General features: G+C 44.6%; 2 protein-coding genes across 2 annotated transcripts; one reads left to right on the top strand and one right to left on the bottom strand.

Moving 5' to 3' along the window:
* Positions 1-3,729: 3,729 nt before the first annotated feature.
* Positions 3,730-6,047, top strand: pou5f3 (POU domain, class 5, transcription factor 3). The gene is made up of 5 exons (XM_064972472.1): positions 3,730-4,485; positions 4,628-4,739; positions 4,957-5,087; positions 5,316-5,480; positions 5,719-6,047. The coding sequence occupies exons 1-5, from the start codon at positions 3,730-3,732 to the stop codon at positions 5,971-5,973; spliced, it is 1,419 nt and encodes a 472-aa protein (XP_064828544.1). The 3' UTR covers positions 5,974-6,047.
* Positions 5,158-13,698, bottom strand: LOC135544675 (alpha-(1,3)-fucosyltransferase 7-like). Its single transcript, XM_064972471.1, has 2 exons — positions 13,450-13,698; positions 5,158-8,672 (listed from the first exon to the last, which is right to left on the bottom strand). The coding sequence occupies exon 2, from the start codon at positions 8,648-8,650 to the stop codon at positions 7,568-7,570; it is 1,083 nt and encodes a 360-aa protein (XP_064828543.1). The 5' UTR covers positions 8,651-8,672; positions 13,450-13,698; the 3' UTR covers positions 5,158-7,567.
* Between the last annotated feature and the right edge of the window lie 159 nt (positions 13,699-13,857).

Here is a 13,857-nt window from a genome sequence, read left to right as displayed (position 1 = left end):
CCATGGCGGGATGAATCGGTCATCCCAACTCTGTTAGACTATTTATGTACTGTATAAGATCTCACACCACGCCCAATAAAAAGCAGTTTCCCTATTTCTCATATTTCATCACCATTGTTTTATCACACCTTCTATGACACTCCTCAATTCTCTTTGGTGGACAACCGTCTGCCCCTCAACCTGTGTGTGTGTGTGTGTGTGTGTGTGTGTGTGTGTGTGTGTGGGGTGGGGAGGGGATGGAGGGCTGCCTTCCGAGGGCCGTTAAAAGCCCATTGTCCTCGTGGACGGTGGTACGGAGGCAGCTATTGGTCCACTGCTGAAAGTTTGCTATGGGTGGAGGGATGGTGGTGGGTGTCAAAGGCAGGGCCGTTAGGGAGAAAATCAAAAAGCCATCAGTCTTGTTTGTGGGGGAAGGTAGGCGGCAGGGGGGAGGTGGGGAGACTGTGGAGTAAAACTGGGGGTTTACTATGGCTGCTATAGGGAGAAGGCTCAGGAAAACTCCAAGGCCTAGTTGTTGTCTATAGGCTATAACTAAGGGTTATTCCTGGTCAGGAAAAACTCCTGGCCTGAATGAGAAGTTATGTGTATATACAGTACCCATACACCCTGTGATGGCCTGGTGCACAGTGGCCTCTCAGACACCCAGGACAAATAAACAAGTGTTTCTGGGCAAGCCAATCTGTATGGGGTGGCAGGTAGCCTAGCGGTTAACTGAAAGGTCGTTGGTTTGATTCCCCAAGGTGAAAAATCTATCAATGTGTCCTTGAGCAAGGCATTTAATCCTAGTTGCTCTAAATAAGACTGTCTGCTAACTGATAAAAAATGTATAAAATCTCTGATGGAGTCAGAAGGGGATGAAGGCGACAATAACAAATGTTCAAGACAAACTAAAGTATTATGACAATGAACTTAAAGCATATTGGTTTAAATGGTTGAAACCAGGCTGTACCACTATGCTCCTATGTCTCTCAGTCCCCCTGGGTGGGTCATTGGTGAGTGGTGACTGTGTGTCTGAACTACATTGTTTACACACACAGATATGTGTGACTCTCCCTCACACCTCCTCATGGCTGATAATGCATTTAGAATACACTGTAGTACAGGGAGCTTATTTGGACCTGGTGCTAGACAGACTCGATATGTCTGAGTTGTCTCTCTGAGTGTTGCCATGTACAGTACCATTAACCATCTTTACAGCTTTGACTTGTGGCTCATCCCTGAACACCCTCCCTCCCCCTCACTGTACCTCTTACCCCATCCCACTTTCTCCCTAAGTGTCAACGTTTAGCATGACAATTCCCTCCCAAGTCCATGGCACAGGACAATGCCATTATCTGGAGGTTGATGTCTTTTAAGCCTTTCACTGGCTCCTGTTGCCTCCAAGGTCCCCTCTCCCTGGCTGTGTAATAGGGCGAGATGGGGAGAACGAGAGAGCACCGCTCTCCTGGTTCAATCTGCCGGGTCAGTGTGTTTGTAGGTGGATAGAGAAGGAACACACTCGTCCGGGAGTATTGAGTGGGGTGGTGGTTTAGAAATCGAAACAAAAACGATGATAATACATGCTATGTCATAACTGGCATAACTCCCGTGTCACATCAACCACCCACCCCATCAAATACGTCACTCTCTGGACTGTGGCTTGAGTGAAACCTTGGGGAGTGTTTGTTTCAGGGTAGGGGGTGGGTGTGTGTGGGGCGGAATCAAAGGGCTGCGACTTATTGTTCGTGTCTGTAAAGAAGTTAATGGTCGCGCCATCGCTACTCCGGGTCTGAAAGCCGCGGGGTGCCTCCGGGCCAAGTCGCACAATGACACCCCCACTCCTTCCCGTGGTGCGTCTTCCTGCCACAATCTGTACCAACGATTCGCTCTGGGGGAGCGCATCTATATCGGTGCGATGGCTCTCCACTATTTTCAATACACCAATCAAGGCTATAGTATAAGTTCACCTGGACGCTTTTAGTTATTTTATGAATATCCTCTGCGTTGTCTTGATTTTCTGTGGGCAAAATTTAGCTTGTGTGTGTAAATTGTGCGTAAAGTTGTCAGTCTTGGGCGAAGTTCAACCATTATGTGAATCATTCGTTTAGAGTTAATTATCTACTTTGAAATGTCGTTAGACTGCTTCTAATTGAAAGACTCACTGACCCCCCCCCCCACCACACACACACACACACAGTTTATCTCAGATATCCATGTAATTGCGCCGCCACATTATAGGCCTTGTCTCTCAGCCAAAAGGATGGTCCAGATATTGTAAAATTAGACAAAACATGAATCAAATGATTTAGCAGTTAACTTCACTCGGCCTATATCAAAGATAGACATATAACGCACGAGGGTCACATAAGCCCAGTATGTTGTGTGTAGAAGCCTGAAGCTCAAAGAAAATGCGTTTAGAGTCAGTTATAATTTCCAATTAAAAAAAAAAATATATATATATATATTCTCCTTCAACAATTTTATTGACATTTTATTTCAGAGCCATGTAAAAAAAAAGAACAGGTGAAAATAGATAGGCCTATGCTATTTTGAGATTTTGATCGAATGGGATTCCTCTTTTAGACAAGTAAAATAGTTAACCAATAGCTAATAAGCTACCCGGACTATCTGCGTTGACCCTTTTTGCAATAACTCATCACTTACGCTGCTGTTACTGTTTATCATCCCGTTGGCTCGTCATCGTTACTCATTGTGTATATATTCCTGTTATAATTGTTCTATTTTGTTTTTCTCTCTGCGTTGTTGGGGAATGCCCGTAAATAAGCATTTCACTGTTAGTCTACGCCTGTTGTTTGCGAAACATGTGACAAATAACATTTTATTTTTAAGGTTATAGGCTAATAAAAGTGCACATGGGCCTACTAATATTTTCTATATTGCTTGATATTCTAATATAAAATAGATATACAGTGAGTGAACATGAAAATTGAGCAGGAACAGCAAGGTTCCCGAGACGTTGTTGAATTAAACGCGATTGTTGATTTGATCACAATTTGACCTATACATTCTTTCTAATGAGTAATAGTCCAAATCTTGAATTCTGCTGTTTAAATGCATCTGGTTGCATGTATACCAAGGAAAGCTCGTTAAGGTAAAGTATTTAAACAAAGTCCACACAATGCTCCATGCATATCAGATACTTTAGCTACAGTCACTGAATATCCTACTGATTAGTAATGTAAACATACTAAATGGATCAACATTGAATCCGTGAACTACATATAGCCTAACTTTTCCAATATAATTTCCTTTAATTGCTTACAGGAGTTTTGCATACCCCCGCTTGCATTATTTACATTTTATCCCAGGAAGAGGAACAGTCTATATTTAGTCGTTTAAAAAAGAAATAAAAGATTCTCCAAAGTTTCGAATGGGAAAGCACGCCCACTGTTTTAACACCGTGAATGAAAAAAAAAAATCAAGTTCATTCACAAAATGACCGTCAGCTGTGCTTGATTGTCTCTCGCGGCCAATGGGAGGCGAGGCAATTAACATCGTAATCTCCAGCGCCAGATGAAACCTGTGGAGCTGGAGTGTTTGTTGTGAGACGGGCGTTTGAGTTTGAAGGCGAAGCAAGGTGGTGGTGAACTCGAAATTCAATGGACTACAGTTGATGGGTATCTCGCACATAGGCACCAAACTGCTTGCGTTTCTGAAAAGGTTTATTCGAAACGGCAAGCGTTATTGAATATCACCTGATCTTTTACGAAGGCGATCAAACCAAGGAGAATGTCGGAGCGACCCCAGAGCACTACTTCCGAGTGCAACAGCCGGCCTGATGACTTCAGCCGGGCCATGTACGCCCAGGCCTTGAGTCAAGAGGGGTTTGGAGGCGCGTCGCTCCAGATCCCACACGGCGTTCTGCAACACCATAGTCTTCTCTTCAACAAGGCCGCATATAATGGGATGCCTCCAACAACCAATCAAACCTTTTTGCCATTCCCACCGGGCACTGGTGACTATAGGGCCTCCGACTTGCAAGCCGGTGACTTTTGCCAACCCAAACACTGGTGTCCCATCGCCGCTCCGGAGTACACCGGGCAAGTAGCAGGGGTCGCAGCGGCTGCCCACCCCACAAACCTGAGCCAACATAACACCGACACCAGGGAACAAGTCAAGATGTCCGAAATAAAGCTTGAGAAGGATGTCAATGACGAGTATGGGCAAAAGATTCAACATTATCCAACTCCACCATCGTCTGCTGTAGCTCACGGGGTTTACTACTCGACTCCATGGAACTCGTCGTTTTGGCCCGGCTTTCCCCACATACCGGCTGCGAATACCACTACTCAAAACCTCAACTCCATACCCTCAACATCGTCTTCATCGTCCCCATCTCTCTCGCCCTCACCCCCCAGTAATGGGTTACCCGGGGTCACGTTCTTCAACGGGAATGCAAGCCAAACTGCCCAAGCGCCCCAGGCGCAAACCTCTACCCGGAGCAGTAGTTCCTCCAGCGGCGGGTGCAGTGACTCGGAGGAAGAGGCGAGTCAAACGGTCCTCAATGTACTGTTATCTTATAGTCATTGTACTATAATGTGTGTATCCTACAAGTTATCATTTCATTCAAAGAGAGCGTTGTTGTGTAATGTTTTCCTCATGTCGTTAGTAAATTTCCCTCTAACAGGAGAATCTTTCAACTGAGGAGCTGGAACAGTTTGCCAAGGAGCTTAAACACAAGCGTATAACTCTGGGTTTCACACAGGCAGATGTAGGCCTGGCCCTAGGCAACCTTTATGGTGAGTTTTCCTGCTGTGTTGAATACTATCCATACATACATCCCTTCTGTTCTATTGATGCGGTGAATGCAATTCTTTGCCCTCTGAATTTGCTGAGTGTCTCATTAAATTGTAGACTAGTTTCCTCAAATGCGTTGAGGCAATATTAATTTCCTTCACTGCAACTACTGTAGTTGCAGTGACGTCAACCACTGATGACAACTTGTTCTCTGTTTAGGCAAGATGTTCAGCCAGACTACAATTTGCCGCTTTGAAGCGCTCCAGCTTAGCTTCAAGAACATGTGCAAGCTGAAGCCCCTGCTTCGGAGATGGTTGAATGAGGCTGAGACCTCGGACAACCCCCAGGATGTGAGTATGTTGGTTGTAGTTCAGGTTTGTGGAGTGTAGGATGCCATCTTGAGGATAGATGCCACGTGCAACCAAGGTAATATTTATTAGACAATGTTCACTGTTAAATAGCGCAGAAGCTAAATAGGCAAGGGGGGGTTGAGTGGAACCATAGTATTATCAGCTCTGGAATGGACCAAAGCACACTGCAATGTCCCGGTCTAAATATAAGTTCATATTTGTCCCCAGATGTACAAGATCGAGCGGGTATTTGTGGACACCAGGAAGAGGAAGCGGAGGACCAGTCTGGAGGGGTCGGTGCGCACTGCTCTGGAGTCCTACTTTGTCAAGTGTCCCAAACCGAACACCCAGGAGATCACACACATTGCTGATGACCTGTGTCTGGAGAGAGATGTGAGTCCCATACAGCTGGCCATCACTTACTGCCTTATACTTCCTCAACCCTATATGGATTTTAAGTTCCTCTTACATGACAGGGTGCCTAAATGCATTTATGGCAAATGCCTTCTTGCTTGTGTTGCCATGGTTTGAATCTTAATGCTGTTAACTTCTGACCCTGTCAGGTTCTGTATTTCTAATAAGAGGTGTGGAGATGCTGTTTGGTAAGCTTGTGACTTGTTGTTTTTGGCAGGTGGTACGTGTGTGGTTCTGTAACCGCAGACAGAAGGGGAAGCGCCTGGCCCTCCCCTTCGATGAGGAGTGTGAAGGACAGTACTATGAGCAGAGCCCCCCTCCCCCGCACATGGCTCACTCCCCCCTCCCCGGGCAGGGGTACTCTCTCTCTGGCCACCCTGGGGGCCCCACCTTCTACATGCCCCCCCTCCAGAGGCCAGATGTCTTTAAGCAGGCCCTGCACCCTGGACTGGTGGGTCACCTGACAAGCTAAACAGGTTCCAGTTCTCCAAACCAGCCCGGGCCATGTGGCCACCTCTTCCCTTCCCCACCCAACATGCCTACCTCTTTAGTCCTCCAGCCCCCACCAACCCAGGCGGGTGTCCTCATATGCAGTTCTACCACACCCTAGTCCCCCTGGACCACAGAGAGAAAGTCAGGTGAGTGGCGGCTTGTTGGCCAGTAAATAAATGGCTCAACGCTGGAGCTTCCCGGTGTCTCTCTGCCTTTTGTCTCTCTGCTTCATGTTGCCTGTTCATCGGTTGTGCCTTGCCTCCCACCCAGTTCAGCTACAAGTCATCTGCACGACTGTTGACGCCCCAGCCAGCATCATGACTAAAGGGATGGGGAGGGGTTAACCATTGGCTCTGAATCCGGTATGAGATGGCTTTGCACAAAGTTTTGCTGTTGTTGAGTCTGATTTTTTTTTATATATATTTTGTTTCTTTATCTTGAACGTCTTTGTTCTGTGTTATCCTCCAGCGGTGAGCTATTTTCAGGTGACAGTTTTCTTATCTAGAGTTTCTAAGTATTCTTTTGTCTTTCTCAGGAGGACATTCATTAGTGGAAGTATCAAATACAGTGTACTTGTGTTGCTAAGAATTCTGGTATGTTTTGTTACCCATGAATGTATTTTTCATCTGTTGCACATTAACTGACGTGATTTTATTATTTTGAAACTGGAACCGTAGTTCACGTTGCACCAAAGGGACAAACGGTAGGATGTCTGTCGTGGGGCATTGAGTACTGCCTCTCAACCTTTTTTTTTCTTGTTAACGTGATTGTCAGTGACCTAAATTGTTTGTCACTGACTTCCTCAATCCTATAATAGTTGCTTTGCTCGGGCCTTTCTAAAATGGCCAAGTCAAAATCTCGTGCCTTCATATGTATTTAAAGTGATTTCCTCTTGTGACTCTGCTCTCTTGTGACATGTTTTTACACAATCCCATGTTTATAATTGAAAGCATATTTGATAATTTATTGAAACTGGCTAATTCTCTGGGGAAACCTGAAGATGTTACCTGTACATTTTCCATTCCAAACTCCTGTGTAGTTACAATTTATTCCAAGTTGAAAATTTTACATTTTGTTCTCACAGTTAAGGTTTTTACCTTGTGGGTGTTCTAATGCTTTATAGTGAACGCCTTGCAATAAGTCTTGTCAATGTCATATCCACACATTATAAATAAGTGTCGTTAAATGTTTGGCTTGGTATATCTCCTGTTCCTTCTGCATTGGTACTGTAACATATTACTTAAATTCTGCTGTTTTTACACATCTTACTGTGATATCAATTAAAATGTTCATAGAGCCACTTCTCAAGTTATTTTGCTGCGTGTGGGGAAGGAAAATGGGAACACTAGTTATTGGCAGAGGGTGAAACTATAACACAGGAAAGCCCTGTTTCTCAATGTGTACTTTACTGACTCATTGACACACGTCCGTGTATGTGAAATGCACTGGTTCTTGATGACTAACACTCTTGAAGCTGTGCGTTTTTACAAGGTGGTGTACTTATGGACCCTGTTCAAAAGTAGTGCACTGGAGTCGGAGCTCATTTGGGTATGCAGAAAGCCTTTGAGGCTCTGTCAGTGGACTTCATGTCCCCACCTGACCCAGGCCTCCAGGTCGCGGTACACCTTCTGAGCAGGCAGGATGTGATGCTGGGAGCAGATGCTACAAAGCCTCTCCCTCCAGTCTGTGTACACTTTCACTTGATGGCTGTGGCGCCATGCAAAGTACCCAGCATATCTCTCCTTATCCAGTATTAGCTGGCTGAGAGAGTTCCCCAGCTCTGTAGTGGATGGAAAGTCCTCAATGTGGATGAAGGAGTTGGGGGGGGCCACAGCCTTGTAGTCATCTGGAGGCGGACCGAGAACCACAGGCACCGCCCCTGCCTGGTAAGCGTTCCGCCAGAGCTTCTCTGTGATGTAATCCTTGGAGATGGAGTTCTCAAAGGCCAGGTAGAAGTAGCAGCGTGAGATGGTGGGCAGCAAGTTGCTGGGGGCCAGTACTCTCCCTTCCAATTGCCCATACACCTCCACTTTGATGCTTTTCCTTAGGCTATTGTACACCAAGCTCCTCTTTTGCTGGGGGTTGTAGTGACTAACCACCCAGCAGGCCAGGTGGGACTTATTTTTAGGAATGTAGCCCTGTGTGCTGCTATAATTACCCGTATCTCTGTCCTTCGCCACCAGCTTTCCATATGGTATGGTGAAATCGGCATCACGGCGGTAGGACATGGTCCAATTGAACACGTTATTGAAGGGCTTCAGGTCTCCATTGTTGTCAGGGGACTCCAGGGAGAGCCAGACCCACGTCTGGTGCCTCGCCCGGGGGAGGTGTAAGGGCAGACGCTCCTGGCCCGTCATCAGCTCTCTGTGGTGGAAGACCACCAGGTCAGCGCTAGGGTAGAGGGAGCGCTGGTCCACCAGGCGGCAGCCAGGGATACGGTACCTGTCCCAGCACACGTCTCCCTCCAGGCTGTAGGATGGGCCGAAGGGCCAATGCCACAGGAGGATGGTGAGGTTCCCGGTGACAATGTGGCGTCTCTCGGAGTTTAGACCCCACCCATACATACTCAGAAAGTACAGGAGAGGCACCAGGCAGGTGCTGAAGAAGAAGAGCCTGAAGCAGAATGAGGGGGATCCCCGTGGTAGAACTGAACCCATGTTGGTCAGCAGGGTTCTTTCACTGTTGGGTAATGAACAGAGAACACGGGATTTAGTTCAACTGTACACAGTAACCCACTTACTGACCTTATCACTAGTCATACTGTCAGAACATCATTGCTTGGTCCTTTATCTGCTTGCAAAATAAACCATTTTGTTCTCATTGTATTGTGTCACCTCCTGCCATCCCATCCCATGGTATTATTAGACATACAGGGAGTGGTTGATTTGGAAGTTATAAAAGGCTGAATGACTCTAGCTATGTATGTATCTCCATGTAGCAGCTTGATGCACTTTTTTCTAATTTGTCACTATCTCTACTGCCTCAATTTTCATGTTGGGAGTAGTCTTTGTCAAAGATGGGAGTGATCAGTTGGCGATTGAGTTTCTTTTGCTTGTGTTGCGTGTTACATTTTGCTTCCTGTATTGTGGTTGTTTATCCCTCCCAAGTCTGTGGTTGTCCCGATGTCACTTTTGTCACACTGCCTTCCTGTGATAAACACACTGGGTGTGTTCAGGGCCAGAGGGAGACAGGAAGTGATTACACTGCTATCATAGTACATTGAGCTCAATAGTTGGTTTAATGAGAGCAATGGAGTTGGCGAGACCACAGATCAAGGACGGGGATGTAATTCAACAGATGCGTTTGATAAACATTAGGAACGTTTGATAAACATTAGGAACATTTAGGAACGTTTGATAAGCATTAGGAACGTTTAAGAACGTTTGATAAACATTAGGAACGTTTGATTAACATTGGGAACGTTTGATAAACATTAGGAACGTTTAGGAACGTTTGATAAACATTAGGAATGTTTGATAAACATCTGAACTGTTTTGTTTGTGCCTTCTTGTGTGTCAATGACTCAATGGATGATGAGTATGACTAGACCTGCTATTGACAATGGATTATAATCATCATTACTCACGTTTAGTACACGATGACTCAGTCGCCCAAATATACAGCATCTGTTAATTTACATTATTGACTGACAATGACCAATAATGACCATGCATTTGGTGTTATGATTAGGTTAGGGTTTAGCAGGGCCATGCACAGGTCTTTCAGGTGCAGTTGACCAATAATGACCATGCATTTGGTGTTATGATTAGGTTCGGTTAGGGTTTAGCAGGGCCATGCACAGGTCTCTCAGGTGCAGTTGCTCAAAGTGAAAAAACAAATGAGGAAAGAGGGCAATCGGCTCGTCATTGATATTGATGATTGATGTAAATCTGCTAGTTAGCTGGCTTGATTTCTTCTACTGACTGTGATTTACCTCTCTGTGTCTTTCTGCCTCTCTCTGCCGAGCGTCAGGCAACCAGACCAAATATAGAGGATGATTATGTTGGCTAAATCAAGTGCTTTGCTGTTGATGTTGAAACTAAGTAGCTAGCGACTTATTATTCAGGACAAAATCTGTCCTGAATAAGTCCAATACGTTTCTATGGGCGTAATATGTGGACCTTGGCTTGTCGTCTTCATTCCTGTCTTTGTGACAATGACTGGCATTGTTAGGGAGGAGACGTGTGTATCAGGTCATTGTATACAGATCTTTGGTATCACGCCACTTGCCAATCAGAAAGGAAAGTTGGGCGAGTGCACTGTTCAGATGTTGATTGATGTTTTGCCAAAATAAACAAATTACTCCTGTCTAAATGAAAACAATTCAAAATACTGTACCAGAGAGCTTGACTTAGCCGATTATGATGATCTTAAACCCATCTGGGAAGTTCGGGTAGAGTGATAGGCCTAGTCGATTATGATGATCTTAAACCCATCTGGGAAGTTCGGGCAGAGTGATAGGCCTAGCCGATTATGATGATCTTAAACCCATTTGGGAAGTTCGGGCAGAGTGATAGGCCTAGTCGATTATGATGATCTTATACCCATCTGGGAAGTTCGGGCAGAGTGATAGGCCTAGCCGATTATGATGATCTTATACCCATTTGGGAAGTTCGGGTAGAGTGATAGGCCTAGTCGATTATTGAGCTGAGGCTGTCAGTGAAAAGCATCTCAAACCTGTGAAGATAATGTGTCTTGAGTATAATTTAAAATGTTGAGGCTAGAAGAAGGGGAGGGGCGTGTGGCGAAGATATGGGCATCTCTCTCCAGAATACTCAGCTCTCCGTGCTTCGCTGTCTCCCAGCAATTCTTGTACATCCATTGTGTGAATTGTTTGCCCTTTGATTGTTTAACAAAAACATGCATCTCTATTCCATACACCACCGGTCAAGCATTTTAGAACACCTACTCATGTTAGGGTTTTTCTTTATTTGTGCTCTTTTCTACATTGTAGAATAATAGTGAAGACATCAAAACTATGAAATAACACATGTGGAAACATGTAGTAACCAAAAAAGTGTTAAAGAAATAGATTCTTCAAAGCTGCCACCATTTGAATTGATAACAGCTTTGCACACTCTTGGCATTCTCTCAACCAGCTTCATGAGGTAGTCACCTGGAATACATTTCAATTAACAGGTGTTCCTTGTTAAAAGTTAATTTGTGGAAAAAGACCAAGTCCATATTATGGCAAGAACAGCTCAAATAAGCAAAGAGAAATTACAATCCTTCATTACTTTAAGACATGAAGGTCAGTCAATATGGAACATTTCAAGAACTTTAAAAAGTTTCTTCAAGTGCAGTCTCAAAAAACATCAAGTGCTATGATGAAACTGGCTCTCATGAGGACCGCCACAGGAATGGAAGACCAAGAGTTACCTCTGCTGCAGAGGATAAGTTCATTAAAAGTTACCAGCCTCAAAAATTGCAGCCCAAATAAATGCTCCAGAGAGTTCAAGTAACAGACACATCTCAACATCAAGACTGTGAATCAGGCCTTCATGGTCGAATTACTGGGCCAAGAAACATGAGCAACGGACATTAGACTGGTGGAAATGTGTCCTTTGGTCTAGAGTCCAAATTTGACATTTTTGCTCCCAACCGCCATATCTTTGTGAACGGATGATCTCCAGATGTGTATGTTCCACCGTAAAGCGTGGAGGTGGAGGTGTTATGGTTTGGGGGTACTTTGCTGGCAACACTGTGATTTATTTAGAATTCAAGGCACCCATAACCAGCATGGCTACCATAGCATTCTGCAGCAATACGCCATCCCATCTGGTTTGGGCTTAGTCCCATTATCATTTGTTTTTCAACAGGACAGTGATCGAAAACACCTCCAGACTGTGTAAGGGCTCTTTGACCAAGAAGGAGAGTGATGGAATGCTGCATCAGATGACCTGGCCTCCACAATCACCCGACCTCAACCCAATTGAGATGGCTTTGATGAGATGAGTTTCGGATGAGTCGGACTGTATAGTGAAGGAAAAGCAACCAACAAGTTCTCAGCATATGTGGACTGTTGGAAAATCATTCCTATGTGTTATTTCATCGTTTTTTTGTTGTTGTCTTAAATATTATTCTGTAATGAAGAAAATACTTTAAAAAAAAGAAAACCCTTGTATGAGTAGGTCTTCTGAAACTTTTTACCGGAAGTGTGTGGAACCAGTAGGCATAGTAAATGTACCATTAATCACCCTCATTTGGTTGCATTCATTTCTGTTTATGCATGTATTACAGTCATTTACTGTTCTCATTCTCTGAGTGCAACCCATGTTTGCAGAGTTCACAACCTGCTACATTCGTGAGAAACACATTTTTTTTTCCTTAACCATAATTTAAGAGTTTTATATTTTTTCCCCATGTCTTTTGTTTGGACTGCGGCATGTGAGCAACGAGAATGTGCGCATTCTCTGTATTAATAACATTGAGTGCGCACGCGCCTGAGCACGACAACCTGCCGAGTTCATGCAATGTTGCACTTCACTAGCAATAGTGAAATAACCTGAATTTTCATCAGGATATTTTACTTAGTTGACAATGGAAGTTATAGACCTACTGCTGCATTGGTCTATAGGCTATCTCTGAGTTCCATGCGCTAATTGCGTTAGCTGCCAATGGATCATGGTGTAGGCTATCAATGTGTCCATATGGCAAGGCTGGTGCTCGAGCATTAGTTGAATTGTAACTTTTATATGTTTTGTTTTTATTCATATTTGTATGATGACAATACTTTTTTAGAAATGAAAACGTTATTATTGAAATTAAACGGTTCCACGAAAAAATGATCACAACTAGCACGCAGATAGGTAGAAGTCGTAGGATAAATTGTACACTTCCCCAAACTTTATTAAAACGTCCCGCCTATAAGAAGAAATCAAATGCCCATCCAACTGATTTGTTCTGGCACCGGACCTGCATGCAGGTTTGGGTACCGGGCGCGCGCTGAGAGGCGCAATCGGGCGCGTGTGATCTCCATACAGGGCAGATTAACTCGCGCAACCAATGGACTGGGGTGAGGTGGCGAATTTGACGACGGGTGGGTTCTGAACAACAATGACAAAATCATTTTGGTGGAAATTATACCACCACCCTAAAGGTCACATTGGAGACCGGAAAGGCAAACTGGAAAGGCAAAGGGGCATATGCTCTGCACAGGTATAGCCCTATCTGCCCTATCTGTCCCTGACGGTTAGTGTGAAACATTCGAGTTACCACACATGCAACCTATGACAAGCCGTTTGTGTAGATTCAACCACAAGCCCCACACATAAGAGAAACTGGAATAGTGGCAGAAAAAGAGAGACAACTTCACAACTAAGATTCATATTTTACCAGTGGATTCGAATCATTGTACAATATATGCAATACAGAGTGAAAGAAAGAATAAAACACCAAAAACTCCTTTTCTAACATGCCATTGACAGCGCTGTCCTGTCCATCTCTACCCACTAACCTGGGGAGGTGGGCTGTGGGTCAGTAGATGTGGAGTCCCAGTCTTGTCTCTTCTTGCTGAGGCCTTGATGGGGACCCTGCTCAGAGAGTGTCAACCAAAAGCAGAGGTGAAAAAGTTGTGCTGCTCTGGGTTATGATTGAAAGACAACTGTATCAGGATGTGTGGTCTGTGGGCACTGCAGCACTATGTGCTCTTTCTCGCTCTCGCTCTCTCTCTTTCTGTCTTTCTCGCTTCGCTCTCTCGCTCTCTCTCTCTCTCTTCTCATTTTCTGTCCTTCCCTGCTTTTTCTCTCAGTCGAATGGTATGTTTGCCAGACTCTGCTGTGGCTATAGTGATAATGAAGACAAATAGGTTTGCAGAGTCTGTATTTCGTTGTGTATAATGATTAACCCCGGGATTTGCCCCTTT

The sequence above is a fragment of the Oncorhynchus masou genome, chromosome 8 (genome assembly GCF_036934945.1).
Source record: "Oncorhynchus masou masou isolate Uvic2021 chromosome 8, UVic_Omas_1.1, whole genome shotgun sequence".
Classification (NCBI taxonomy): domain Eukaryota; kingdom Metazoa; phylum Chordata; class Actinopteri; order Salmoniformes; family Salmonidae; genus Oncorhynchus; species Oncorhynchus masou.
This window is presented reverse-complemented; position numbering and strand designations above follow the sequence as displayed.

Coding starts and splice junctions, on each gene's coding strand:
- pou5f3 (XM_064972472.1), top strand. CDS start 3,730: ATGTCGGAGCGACCCCAGAGCACTACTTCCGAGTGCAACAGCCGGCCT. Junction 4,486..4,627: donor GCAGTGACTCGGAGGAAGAG/GCGAGTCAAACG, acceptor TCCCTCTAACAG/GAGAATCTTTCAACTGAGGA. Junction 5,481..5,718: donor ACCTGTGTCTGGAGAGAGAT/GTGAGTCCCATA, acceptor TGTTTTTGGCAG/GTGGTACGTGTGTGGTTCTG.
- LOC135544675 (XM_064972471.1), bottom strand. CDS start 8,650: ATGGGTTCAGTTCTACCACGGGGATCCCCCTCATTCTGCTTCAGGCTC.